The sequence below is a fragment of the Schistocerca nitens genome, chromosome 4 (genome assembly GCF_023898315.1).
Source record: "Schistocerca nitens isolate TAMUIC-IGC-003100 chromosome 4, iqSchNite1.1, whole genome shotgun sequence".
In the NCBI taxonomy this organism is placed as follows: Eukaryota; Metazoa; Arthropoda; class Insecta; order Orthoptera; family Acrididae; genus Schistocerca; species Schistocerca nitens.
In genome coordinates this window covers 816,629,919-816,644,532 of record NC_064617.1, presented here as the reverse complement: position 1 = coordinate 816,644,532, position 14,614 = coordinate 816,629,919, and the positions used below count along the sequence as shown (strand labels likewise).

At 43.1% G+C, this 14,614-nt stretch overlaps 1 protein-coding gene across 1 annotated transcript in view; it reads right to left on the bottom strand.

Moving 5' to 3' along the window:
* LOC126252593 (kazrin) overlaps positions 1-4,362 on the bottom strand; it is a gene marked incomplete at its 5' end in the record, with an annotated part of 708,940 nt that extends 704,578 nt beyond the window's left edge. The window contains one exon of the mRNA XM_049953495.1: positions 4,338-4,362. Coding sequence (XP_049809452.1) covers positions 4,338-4,362 — 25 coding nt within the window. The remainder of the gene's footprint in view (positions 1-4,337) is intronic.
* Between the last annotated feature and the right edge of the window lie 10,252 nt (positions 4,363-14,614).

Here is a 14,614-nt window from a genome sequence, read left to right as displayed (position 1 = left end):
CACATTAGCCGGCAAGGTAGCTCAGCGTGTTCGGTCAGAGGGTTAGCTGCCCTCTGTAATAAAAAAAAATAAAAAAAACTGAGTTAATCGATCAACAATGAACTTCAACGGATGTCGTACGACGTCCGCCCCGAGCAGAAGCAACGAACAAAATCGAACAAAATAGGGTAAAAAAAAGAGGAGTAGTCGGTAGAGCGTTAGTTTGTCATACCAAGGGTCCTGGGTTCGAGTCCCACTCATGTCAGTTTTTATACTCTAGTATGTGTGAAGCTGTTATACGGTACAACATGTGCCTGACATAAGTATTGTTTGGGTTTTATAGCAATGTTCGATTGGCAGTCCGTTTTCGCTTCGTTTATCTGAAAGTAGCAAACCTATAAAGTACATAAGCAGTTTCACGGAATAAACAAAGTGGAACAGAAGTATTAAAAGTAATAATAAGTATTCTTATTCTTGTTATTACTAATACTTCCGCACGTGTGATGAAACTGTTTCTTTATTTCTTCTGCTCCGATTGTTTATATTTATGCGGAAAGCTGGTCTAAATGTGCAATTGAAGTGTAAACCCGAGAAAGAAGTAATATCTAGAAACCGCTTCTCCTGTCCCTGTCCTGCACAGCACTGGCCAATGGGATATTCATTGCTGTCATTCTCCCACCAAATAAGTATGTAAAAACTGTTCCCGAATCAACCGGCTTTCCACATACGCTGTTTCGAGAACAATCTGCACCACGAACCCATCTCACAGATTCTTTTTAGCCCACCAACCCGCGGTCTTCCTGCGTTTAGCTTTCAGACAGACGTCTCCATACCTCTCGCTCTCAACGGTATTTTTGCGAGTTCCCATTAAGCTCCTTTTTGGTACGTTGGTGGAACAGTCCCTCACCCAACCAGGGCTTGGTGCTTTCACATAATGGCGAAGAAGCTCAGAAAACAAAGCTGAATGGCTTGGCTTTCTTTGCGTCTGGCAGGGAGATAACAATCTTGTTCAGACAGTTCCCTCACCCCACGTGCATTCCGAGAAGTCACCAGACTATTGAAAATGCTCTCACCCAGACTGTCCACATTGCCAGCTGCAGAGTTGTCTGACGGACCTGGGGCAGGTTGCAAAAGTGGCCATTTATTTTCTACGGGCTGGTCTTCACGGTTTATCATTTAATGTTTTTATTTGGACCCGTGCATTAAGCACTGCGTTCCTCCAGCTCGAAGAAAATGTTTGTAGTGACCGCCAGACGGACACCGAGCAGAACAATAAGAGTCAGTAACTTAGCTGGACCGGTTGCCTAAAACTGATAACCTTTTCCTTCTTGGCAGGGACTCACAAGACTGCCTGCATCCCTTGGGAGTCTCGCCGTGGGATTCTCGTCCCGTCGTCTTTGCTGTGACAAACTGCTGGCTTTTCAGAACTCAGCTCGCTGATAAAATCTAACGTGTGAGTTTAAAAATTTTCCCAGTGAACTGAATTTTCAAACAAGTTTCGGGCTTGCAGCAGGTCGTCGTTTAATTCATCGCACCATATTTCAACTCAGTTGATAGAATAGAGTCATGGTTCGCCTGAAGATGTCTGACTGGTGATCAGTCGAAATATCGTGTGATGAATCGGCCATTGTGGCCGAGCGGTTCTACGCCCTTCAGTCTGGAACTGCGCGACTGATACGGTCGCAGGTTGGAAACCTGCCTCGGGCATGGATGTGTGTGATGTCCTTAGGTCAGTTAGGTTTAAGTAGTTCTAAGTTCTAGGGGACTGATGACCTCAGATGTTAAATCCCATAGTGCTTGCAACTTCACTCGGGCTTGTACACAACCTTTTACCACAACTCGTCTGCAAAAGAGGTTCGGTTGTGCACAGTTGCATTCGCGCACTATATTGAGTAAATAGCCAGCCCAAGTACAGCAGTGAATGAATTCAAGTATTTGTCTAAATCACGATCGTTCACAAATGATTTACACCGACAACAGTTTAGAATGAAAACGTTTTTATTTTACTAACTCACATCCACCAAAACAATCTGATGGCCACGTGATACTATGTCGGTGACTCTTTTTTTAGCCGCACCGATCTTACCGCACCGACGGACCACGATCAAAAGACCACGACCTTTGTCCCCTGTCCTCTGTCCTGTGTCCGGTCACGTGACACTACATTAGTCAAATATATTATTTCTAAACATGGCCATCATGCATTTACAATGTTACAATGTTAAAATACGTAAAACTAAATACCTTAAATTATTTTGTAGACAATCATCAGATTATTTACATATTTAAGGGCACTCCACTTTTTGGCAGTTTCACCACTGTTCTTTTGTTTAATCACGTCTTTGCCTAAAAGGTGTGGCAATCGAAATACTCATTTTGCTCTGCATAGATCGGAAATTGAACAGTACCTTCACAATAAAAGACTATAACTTATTATGCAGAGGTTCTCAAACATCCTTACAACTTAATTTTTATATAAAACATGTTCTTTAATGTCCGAAATAATATCCCTGCTACTATGCTTTAAATTTGAGTTTTTAACTATTTTGAAGAGCTCTTATATTTATGGAGTACTCCTCCTATTTCAGTGATCAGATACCCAGCTAATCCAATGATGAGCAAGACAAGCACACCTTACATTATTAACTTATGTACCAAGTTATGCACTGAGACTTAGGCAATTATGTAACTTAGTAATTAAATGTGAAACTGTTATATGCTGCCTCCTCTCTTTATCAAGAAGGTGACTCCGTAAATATATTGACTTGTGCTTGCTACACCCCAACTGTTCTTCCACAGTAAACACTACCACATCCAGCAAATTAGTTATACTATTACAGTATCTCTTGTAACCTCACATGCTCAGAGCCATTTCAACCATCGTGTGACGAATTTAACGGTGTCAGGCTGAAAGGCCGGCCGCGGTGGTCTCGCGGTTCTAGGCGCGCAGTCCGGAACCGTGCGACTGCTACGGTCGCAGGTTCGAATCCTGCCTCGGGCATGGATGTGTGTGATGTCCTTAGGTTAGTTAGGTTTAAGTAGTTCTAAGTTCTAGGGGACTAATGACCACAGCAGTTGAGTCCCATAGTGCTCAGAGCCATTTTTTTCAGGCTGAAAGCCGAAATTTGTTCAAACAAAATCTATATTACACATGCACAGATTCCCTATCAGAATATATATGGTTAATAAATAGAAAAGGATGGCTTGCTTCTTACAATCACTGATATCATTACTGTAATTAGTATGAAATCAGTTGGTCGAAAAATGACTTTAATAGTGACTGATACAGTTAGCATAGTTAAAATGACACCAGGCCTTTCATTATCAGCTGATCTCTTCTTTTAGTCAAGTTGTACAGCAAAATTGTTTTCTCCCGAAACTGATCCATCATTTCATCATCATTCATTCGATCTACTCTTATAATCTTCAGCATACTTCTGTGGCACTACATATCATAACCCCAGTAACTGTGCGAAAGCGACACCTCAGTTTATTTATTCATTCTGGATATAGTTGGGGAAACTGTCTTAGGTGATTCACCCTGTATACAATACAGTAAAAGGTAGCCTCTGCCACACACTGCATATTCGCGGAGAGTAGATGATTCAGGAAATGGGCTTTCCTGCGATATATCTACACGGACATCTAGAGCACCACAGACTGTCAGCATGGCGACCATTCTTGTGGCTTTCCTTGATGTGAGGGGTGTGTCTAGAGTGCAGCGCCCAGCGACACGGCTGATGCATGAGTGGCACTGTGATCCATCTCAGCCGTGCGAACTTGTCTCTCCGCTCTGGCGCTATTCGCGTGGGCGCTATGAGATCCTGCACGACTTTATGGCCTTCCTAGAGCCATCACTTCTTTATTCGCCTGATAGTTGTGTGATGCTGACCGATTCAAGCAGCGATATCGTGGATCAATGGACCACAGTTCCGATGGGCCTCAATCCTGAAGCTAGCGAATGCAAATATGACTATGGATTGGTAGATGTTTAACCTTGCTACAGCAGGTGTGTAACAAGTGTTGCAATTTTAATGACCAGCACTGTATTTTCTCAGGTCTATTTCCCGCCGGTCTATACACACACATTGACACACAGTGTAGGAGCATGTCTAATAAAGCAATGCAGAACCTTGAACTGAGGGTAGTTGTACACTTAGCTTAGATACAAAGAAGGAAGTAAACGAATCTTAAGCACTTAGCGTTCGTTTTCTGCAACACCACTGGTGCAAGAGGACATTGTATGTTATGAATGCTGCTGTAGGATAATATGTGGATGCGCTTTGTACATATTCGACGGCACGGCTCGTATGTCCACAGAACATTCTCAACAGCAAGGCTACAGTGCATGTACTTACTCTTGGTAGACTGTATTAGCAGCCCTCAGCCAAAACTTACCTGAAACAGAGGAATAATGTAAGATTCTTGTATAATTAACTACTATACAAATAACGGTTCAATTTTCATAACCAAGATTATTACCTGGTTTCGTTATTAACACTGTTAGATTACAAAAGACGCACTATTGGCTCTGTAGAAACATAGCTATTAGAGCCACAAGAATGTGAAACATGTGAGAAAAACAAAAATAGAAAATACATATCTACACAATAATTAATATTCCGCAGATTATAATTGAGATATATTTCAAGTATGTGTACAAGTTAAACTAATTTATACGCTTTTATTATTTATACGTTAGTTAAAAAGCTGACCACAAATACACTCCTTGAGTGAATCACCCAGAAGGAGCGGAGGACACGAAATGGAACCTCACGGGTTCAGAGGGCAAGTTTCACACAGAACTGAAGTCAAATCATTTATATTCCATGGTATGTAGTTCACAAATTCACATTGACACCTGACCATGTCTTCCGGGTTTTCTAGTCTGCATTTCTGTAGCAATGTCTTCTATGTATTATTGTAAAATTTCTATACTCCTCATTCTAATAGTATAGTGTGTGTAAAAGATACAAGGGCAGATATTTTTATATGTTGTACATTAATACAAAGATGAAAAAAAGTTAATCATCACCCCGGTTCCCAGAACTCCTGAAGATAGACGTTGACTGCGGGTATTGTAAAACAGACACAGTCCCTTTGACTCTTCAGAGACGTCACTAAACCCGCCCAAAGATGTAAACAACCATGCATGAGCAGCGGCTATTAGACGGAGGGGGTACGATAGCCGATCAGTTCCAGTCATTCCACCAGGAAGGAGGTGCACGGCTCACGTTGTCTGTAGTTCAACCATTCCTAGACGGTCAATATCGCGGTTCGATCATGTCCGCATTGTTACTTTGTGACAGGAAGTGCTCTCAACATGGGGAAGTGTCCAGGCGTCTCGGAGTGAACCAAAGCGATGTTGTTCGGACATGGAGGAGATACAGAGAGACAGGAACTGTCGATGATATGCCTCAGGCCGCCCAAGGGCTACTACGGAGTGGATGACCGCTAACTACGGATTATGGCTCGCAGGAACCCTGACAGCAACGCCACCATGTTGAATAATGCTTTTAGTGTAGCCATAGGACGTCGTGTTACGACTCAAACTGTGCGCAATAGGCTGCATGATGGGCAACTTCACTCCCGACGTCCATGGCGAGGTCCATCTTTGCAACCACGACACCATGCAGCGCGGTAGAGATGGGCCCAACATGCCAAATGGACCGCATCACGTTCTCTTCACCCATGAGTGTCGCATAAGCCGTCAACCAGACAATCGTTGTGTTTGGAGGCAACCCGGTCAGGCTGAACGACTTAGACACACTGCCCAGCGAGTGCAGCAAGGTGAAGGTTCCCTGATGTTTTGGGGTCGTATTATGAGGGGACGACGTACGCCGCTGATGATCATGGAAGACGCTTTAACGGCTGTACGATACGTGAATGCCACCCTCCGACCGATAGTGCAACCATATGGACAGCATATTTTCGAGGCATTGGTTTTCATGGATGACAATTCGCACCCCCATCGTGCACATCTTGTGAATGGCTTCCTTCAGGATAACGACATCGCTCGACTGGAGTGACCAACATGTTCTCCGGACATGAACCCTATCGAACATGCCTGTGATAGGCTAAAAAGGGCTGGTTATGGATGACGTGACCTATCAACCACTCTGAGGGATCGACGCCGAATCGCCGGTGAGGAGTGGGGCAATCTGGACCAACAGAGCCTTGATGAACTTGTGGATAGTATCCCACGACGAATACAGGCATGTGTCACTGCAAGAGGATGTACTACTGTCTATTAGAGGTACCGGTGTGGAGCAGTCTGGACCACTACCTCTGAAGGTCTCGCTTTATGGTGGTACAACATGCAATGTGTGGTTTTCATGAGCAGTAAAAAGGGCGGAAATGATGTTTATGTTGCCGCGCGGGATTAGCCGAGCGGTCTTAGGCGCTGCAGTCATAGACTATGCGGCTGGTCCCGGCGGAGGTTCGAGTCCTCCCTCGGGCATGGGTGTGTGTGTTTGTCCGTAGGATAATTTAGGTTAAGTACTGTGTAAGCTTTGGGACTGACGACCTTAGCAGTTAAGCCCTATAACATTTCACACACACTTGAACTTGATGTTTATGTTGACCTCTGTTCCAATTTTCTGTACAGGTTCCGGAACACTCGGAACCGAGGTGCTGCAAAACTTTGTACACACATTAGTGTGTTTGTTGTTTTTTCTCTGAGTAACTATCTTCCCACAAATAAGACACATAATTTACTACCTGATGTTTTCTGCATGGTCGTAATTGCACCACTAAGTGTACTATGCTGTCGGTGCAGACTAACCGTTCCACACCCACGCATCACTTTTCAACAACTGACCTGCTGCTCAGGAGAAATTAAACATTAATGGCCTGCTCTTACCACGTGCACTTGGGGGTAGTAACCAACCTAATAGTTATAATGTTTATAGTCTTAATAGTTATAACGTTTAATCTGCAAACGACGTAAATACCGAAGGAATGTTGTTCAGTACACAGTCCTCATTCACAAATAGAAAAATCCACATTTGCATCCATTACACCCTGTATTTGCTAGATACTTGAATACAGGTCTGCTGTTAAGAGTGCACAACCACTTGGATCTGTAAACGTATTACATATTCCGCAGTCGAACTTCTTACACAGAGGAACGGCCCTGCATTCGGCGGGCCGCGCCTGTCAGCTGCTACTGAAGGAACGCCTACGTTCCACTGCGAATTACGTGATGCAAAGGCGGGCCTATTAGAAGGGTCACGACTATCACACACGGTGAGAGTACGATAGAACGTTGCTAATGGAGACGCTGCATGCGCGTGACTAACACCCTGATCGCACCGACATATCTGTGAGTAGTAAACTGCGAGATGGAACACTGATTCTTCCTATTACAGTGACAAGGCACGAATGATATTGATTTTCATAAAATTAGTTCAAAATGGCTCTGAGCACTATGGGACTCAACATATGTGGTCATAAGTCCCCTAGAACTTAGAACTACTTAAACCTAACAACCTAAGGACATCACACACATCCATGCCCGAGGCAGCATTCGAACTTGCGACCGTAGCAGTCGCGCGGTTCCGGACTGAAGCGCCTAGAACCGCGAGACCACCGTGGCCGGCTAAAATTAGTGAAATTTCAACAATAACAAGAGAAACACTGCAACAGAAACTGGAGTTTTCTCATTCAGTCAAAAAAAAAAATTGAATAAGATGTAGCATGGAACGTATTATATTCTTAATATTCATGTGTAGGTATGTATAGTGTTACCTTAATAGTTACGTTGTAATGGATCATGTTGCGTGCGCGTACTCTGCGCAGTTTTTATCGCTTCTGGTGTACGAGCACAAATTAAAAGGTACTATATGCATGGGAGTTCAAGGTTCCGTTGGCTATTCTTCTCGTCTCACTAGAACAGTGAATGAAAGAAATGAAACGGCATTCAGATATCAAAAAACTTTGTCTATACTTGTCACGCAAGCAACTGCGTATGAAAAGATTATGAATAAATGACGTTGAGGTGAACTTAACTGTGTCAGGGTACATAATTTCATGTAACGCTGTCATAAAGATCAAAGATTAATAATTAATTACTGATTTGCAGTAACTGGAGGAAGTCACATAGGGATCTTACTAGAAGAACACAGCAAATGTCTAACCCCATCTCCCAGAAACTTCGCTCAGTGGAAGAGGACCCAAAATAAGGGAACATGTGTCTCGGCTTATCCGCAGACTCTTTCGGGTCTGGGAAAACGACGGTCAATGTTTTCGAGGTAACCTGTGCCTTTCAGCGCATGTTCAATCGAAACGGTGGCACAGTTGCTAGCTTCACAGTCTTGCGCTCTGTTTTCGAAACCCGATTATTGTTTTTATTTTTGTTTTTGTTTTTATGTATCCATGTCTATAAAACATTACTAACGAATGTTTTCCAGTGTTTGTTGAAATGACGTTGTCCTTATTCGTCTACTAATTATCTGTCTGGTGAATAAATTTAAAAAAAATTAGAAAATAATTTGAAATTATTATCGGTGAAATTCCTGTAGCGTATCTTTTTTCTCAATTGCAAGCACCAGTTTTCGGAAAAAAAGACCCGTTATGCAGGGTTTGCTGCGAAGTTATTGCAGTGCGTGAAATCCTCAGCAATGTAAACGATCCGTATCATCCAAGGGAATGCACCTGAAGAATGAACGTAAAAATAAAACGTAAGAATTAATAAAAGTACTGATATAACAATGAAATATAAGAGTTTGAGAATTTAAAAAGATTGTGACCCCTGGAATTACCATACACACTCATATATCATATAATAAATGTATGACACTTATTGCGAAAACCCTGTTGTAATTTTAGTTAATATAACACACTTGAATTTCATACTTTCATATAAAACATTTTTATAGTAACCTTCCACGCACATGGGTAGGTAAACGAAATGAAATAAAACTAAATTAATAAGAATCGGGTTTTGAACACGGGGCGAGAACGTACGAAGCCGCGACGCTACCGTCTGTGCCACAGCTTCAGTTTAACTTGCTCCCTCCTAAAAGGCATATAAAGTACGGCGAAATCTTTGACCGCCCTTTCCTAAAAAATGATCGAGTATCTACTGATAAGCCGAGACACGCGTTCCCTCATTTTGACTTCTCTTCCACTGAGCGAAGTTACTGGGAAATTGAGTGATGGCCCTTGCCGTGTTCTCCTCGTTAGTCGATCTTATAGCGTGTGACGCATTATAATCTATCTACTAGGTTCGATTATTAAATCACTATTCAAGCATTAATTTTCTTTCGCGACGCTGAACCTGCACTTAAGAATGGATTTTTCTATCCAAGCCGGCCGTTGTGGCCGAGCGGTTCTTGGCGCTTCAGTCGGGAACCGCGCTGCTGCTATGGTCGCAGGTTCGAATCCTGCCTCGGGCGTGGATGTGTGTGAATCCTTAGGTTAGTTAGGTTTAAGTAGTTCTAGGTTCTAGGGGACTGATGACCTCAGATGTTAAGTCCCATATTGCTTAGAGCCGTTTTTTGTTACCATCCGACAAATACCATGTGAACGAACGTGATATTCTGCTTGGCACATTGTGAAGTTAAATACAGCCCATCCCTACGGTAACATACACTCTAGAAACCCGTGGGAAAAGCCATCGGCACACAGGATGAGACAGCTAGCGTTGACGCGCACGCAGGTGGGATATCCAGCGCCACGAGACACAGCGCTGACGGCACACGGGACAGGCTCGTTAACGTGATTTTGCGCTTTCAGCGCTTTCCGGTGGCAGTTGTCAGCAGCATCTGGCTGGCAAGCCAAATCGTTTGTTCACGAAACTGGATGCACGTAGAACTACGTTAGCTTCATTGAAATGCACAGTTCCTATCTTCTCCGTATGCCAGTCATGTTGTTCCGCCTGTGATGTACAGAAATGAAAGTGAATGTTATAACAATACCTCCAATAACAGTTAATTAGTCCAAAAATTATCACGTCGCCCATCAAAGTATGATCTTTTTATTGCGCAACTAAAAGGTCTTTAATGTGGCAGGTATTGCTACATAGATTGATTACAGTCACTGAAGAAAATTAACAATAATATCTCTTATCTTGTATTTGCAATCCAACGACGATCTCGCTCTGGAATTGGCTTGTAATTAAAAATGTTCTCTAGGTAGCATGACTACCGCTGTTGGTGCGAAAGGCACTCGGATGTTTATTACGTCGAACTGAAGAACTTACGAAGACAATATGCTTCATACTTTTTTAAACAATGGTCACTTGAGGATAATTCTTGACACTCAAACATTTTTCGTTGCCCACAACTAAGACTCATCTTTTCATTTCCAGCACAAAGTCAAGTCTGTTCATAATCAACACAAAAACGTGACTACCCTGTACGCTGCCGCAACAAAAGTCACAAGCCAGCATCAAAGATAATAATAAGTACAAAGACATTCACACTAGATATTATATCCATATCAACATCTCGAAATATCGACGTACAAACATATAAAACCAAATTTGAATAGAGTGAACAATATGAGACATTACGCAGAAAAATATTCATTAATCTACGGTATCGAAAAATAGGGTTAGCGGGTGGTAATGGTTTCGCAAATAAAGAACCATTACAATGTACAATAAGACAAAAATGAAAGACATGTGTTGACTCAATATGGACAACAGCTTATAAAAGTTCATTAAATCGAACAAACTTACTCCTGACAGGGAACGCACTTATGTTTAGATAATATAATATTTATTTCTGGTAGTTTCATAGGAAAGTCCGACAACCTTTTACAAAACGCACAGGTGAAAAGAAAAACCATACACGGCGGGACGCGAAATCGCTATGTTCTGCCCACTGGTCCCGTAACATGGCGCCTCAACCAAATACCCAATGGTAACTCAGATTCTATTGACCTGGTGTTTTATGTTACAGTCGTCTAAAGGTTATTAACTGACTTTTAATTATAACAAATACTAACATGAACGACACGTTTTCGTGAATCTTCAATGGATCATTGCCTGAAAACCGCCGCTGTTGTAACACGCGACATTAACTCGAAAATAACTAAACGCGGAAATTCTTTAGTCACCAGTATGACGTTTCGCATCACTTTATTACAACAAATCGTAATAGTAACGATTCTTTCCCCACATTCCATATGATCTTGCTTGTTGTTGTTGTTGTGGTCTTCAGTCCAGAGACTGATTTGATGCAGCTCTCCATGCTACTCTATCCTGTGCAAGCTTCTTCATCTCCCAGTACCTACTGCAACCTACATCCTTCTGAATCTGTTTAGTGTATTCATGTATTGGTCTCCCTCTGCAATTTTTACCCTCCGCGCTGCCGTCCAATACTAAATTGGTGATCCCTTGATGCCTCAGAACATGTCCTACCAACCGATCCCTTCTTCTAGTGAAGTTGTGCCACAAATTTCCTTCTCCCAAATTCTATTCAATACCTCCTCATTAGCTATGTGATCTACCCATCTTATCTTCAGCATTCTTCTGTAGCACCACATTTCGAAAGCTTCTATTCTCTTCTTGTCCAGACTATTTATCGTCCATGTTTCACTTCCATACATGGCTACACTCCATATAAATACTTTCAGAAATGACTTCCTGACACTTAAATCTCTACTGGATGTTAACAAATTTCTCTTCTTCAGAAACGCTTTCCTTGCCATTGCCAGTCTACATTTTAATTCCTCTCTACTTCGACCATCATTAGTTATTTTGCTTCCCAAATAGCAAAACTCCTTTGCTACTTTATGTGTCTCATTTCCTAATCTTGTTTACAAACAGTATATTCATAGGGTGCAACGTATGACACAAAAACCACCCAATATGGGCTTCTAGTGAACACGAAAAATACAGTATAGCGCCTTGCTTTCTGCTTGTGAAGTAGGGAGCGTTCTTGTTTGCTACTGGTTCTACTTTGCGTCGCATGTTGCCTAAATATCGCAGAACTTATTTTGTGCGTCAAGGGACGAAACAACTCATTAACGTGAAATAGCTGGAAATGACGTTACAAAATTCGTAGAGCGCCAACTTGACAGTTAGCTAACTCGTCCCTTGTGCCGACGGCGTAAGTAGCACCTACGGCTGCGTGCCTTAGTCTCGTACACGGGCTCAGCACGGATGGTGCTGCAAGCTGAGCAGTGCCGGCCCTTTCTGCCGGCTCCAGCAGCAGTGCGTCCTGAGCTACCTGTTTTGCCAGTGTTGTGCGCACTACTGTTCTGGAGGCTTTCTTATGTGAAGGCTGTCAGAGCCTTGTTATTCCAAGTGGCGTATTATTCCGGGGAAAGAAAGACCGGCCGCAATCTCAGGAAGCGTTCCTTGTTTCTCTCAGGCGCCGACCCCGACAAAAGCCGCCGCAGCCGTTGTCGAGGAGGCGGGCCGCGCAGGCGCTCAAAAGCCGGCGAAAGTGCCGCTGCACAATGAATTAATAAACCCAGCCAGCTAGGTGAGCTAGCAGCCGTCTCGAGAGCTGCCGGCCTCCAGTTTTTCTTTTTTACTATGTCGCCTCGCGTGCCGTCAAAGACTTGGCATTAAATATTCACAGCGTCTGACGGTCGATAAAAATGGCGCGAAGTGCATCAAGTATTCAGCAGGCATTCAGACTGAGCTGCGCGACGCGCGAATAATTAAACCCGCGCCACCGGCGGGCTTTGGGTGTGGCGGGGGAGCGGTTGGGGTAGGAAACGGTCGTGACTGCGATCCCGACGTCGTCTTCTGTGTACGCAATGAAAATCATCCAGAAAATGTCGATCAACTGTCCTGACTCGTGGCGGAGCATTCGATTAATGGTATAGGCGCGTTGATTTTTACGTATTAATTTTCTTCCACAGCATAATAATGTCGTCCGCATACACTGAGGCGACAAATGTACGGGTACCTCCTAATAACGTGTCGTACCTCAGCAAAGGACTTGGAAGAGCAGTTGAACGGAATGGACAGTGTCTTGAAAGGAGGATATAAGATGAACATCAACAAAAGCAAAACGAGGATAATGGAATGTAGTCGAATTAAGTCGGGTGAGGCTGAGGGAGTTAGATTAGGAAATGAGACACTTAAAGTAGTAAAGGAGTTTTGCTATTTCGGGAGCAAAATAACTGATGGTGGTCGAAGTAGAGAAGATATAAAATGTAGAGTGGCAATGGCAAGGAAAGCGTTTCTGAAGAAGAGAAATTTGTTAACATCGAGTATAGATTTAAGTGTCAGGAAGTCGTTTCTGAAAGTATTTGTATGGAGTGTAGCCATGTATGGAAGTGAAACATGGACGATAAATAGTCTGGACAAGAAGAGAATAGAAGCTTTCGAAATGTAGTGCTACAGAAGAATGCTGAAGATAAGATGGGTAGATCACATAACTAATGAGGAGGTTCTGAATAGAATTGGGAAGAAGATGAGTTTGTGGCATTACTTGACAAGAAGAAGGGACCAGTTGGTAGGACATGTTCTGAGGCACCAAGGGATCACAAATTTAGCATTGGAGGGTAAAAATCGTAGAGGGAGGCCAAGAGATGAATACACTAAGCAGATTCAGAAGGATGTTGGTTGCAGTAAGTACTGGGAGATGAAGAAATTTGCACATGATAGGGTAGGATGGAGAGCTGCATCAAACCAGTCTCAGGACTGAAGACCACAACAACAACAACCTCCTTTCGCCTGCCATAATGCACCGACTGGACATGGCAGGACTCAACAAGTTGTTGGAAGTCCCCTGCAGAAATAGCCATGGTACTTCTATAGCTGTCTACAATTGCGAAAGTGTTGCCGGTGCAGTATTTTGTGCACGAATTCATCTCTCGCTTATGTCTCATAAATGTACAATGGGGTCATGTCAGGCGATGTGGGTGGCTATACCATTCGTTTGAATTGTCCAGAAGGTGCTTGAAACTAGTTGCGAACAACTGTGGCCCAGTCACATGGCGCATTGTCATTCACAAAAATTCCATCGTTGTTTGGGAACATGAAGTCCATGAATGCAAGCAAATGGTCACCAAGTAGCTGAACATAACTTTTTTAAATCTGTGGTTGGTTCAGTTGAACCGGAGGGCCCAGTCCATTACTGACAGGCATAGTTAGCAAACGAAAGATTATGATAGAGAACAAACAATGTATTTACCTTAAAAATGTTCAAAGTCATCATATACATCTATCAATTCACGACATCCATCTTTACAAATTTCCTTTTTCTGGCGGACACACGTCCAGATCGTCCGCTCTCAAAACTCTGCCATGTCTCTCCCCACATCCACCACCGCTGGGAGCTCACCTCCAACTGCGCAACGCTACGCGCTGTTCTCATCCAACTGCCCGACACTACAATAGTGAATATTCCAATAATGACAACCAGCCACAGACTGCACACAGAACAGTCAGTGATTTTCATACAGAGCGCTACGTGGCGTTACCAACATAAAAACGTAAACAGCCTACTCACCTCTGGTGGTCCACCAATACCGTAATCTCTGCCAGGAGTACAGTGGGTCTGCTCTGTGATGACCTAGCTATCAATATTCTTCAAAATTTCGACTGATTCTGCTGTGGGTTTGCTCTGTTGTGGCCCAGTACCTGTCTGCGTCTCAAGAGTTAGCACTGTCTTTTCGTTGGAAGGATAATACTACTTCTTCAAGACTGCAAGGAAAATCCACTACT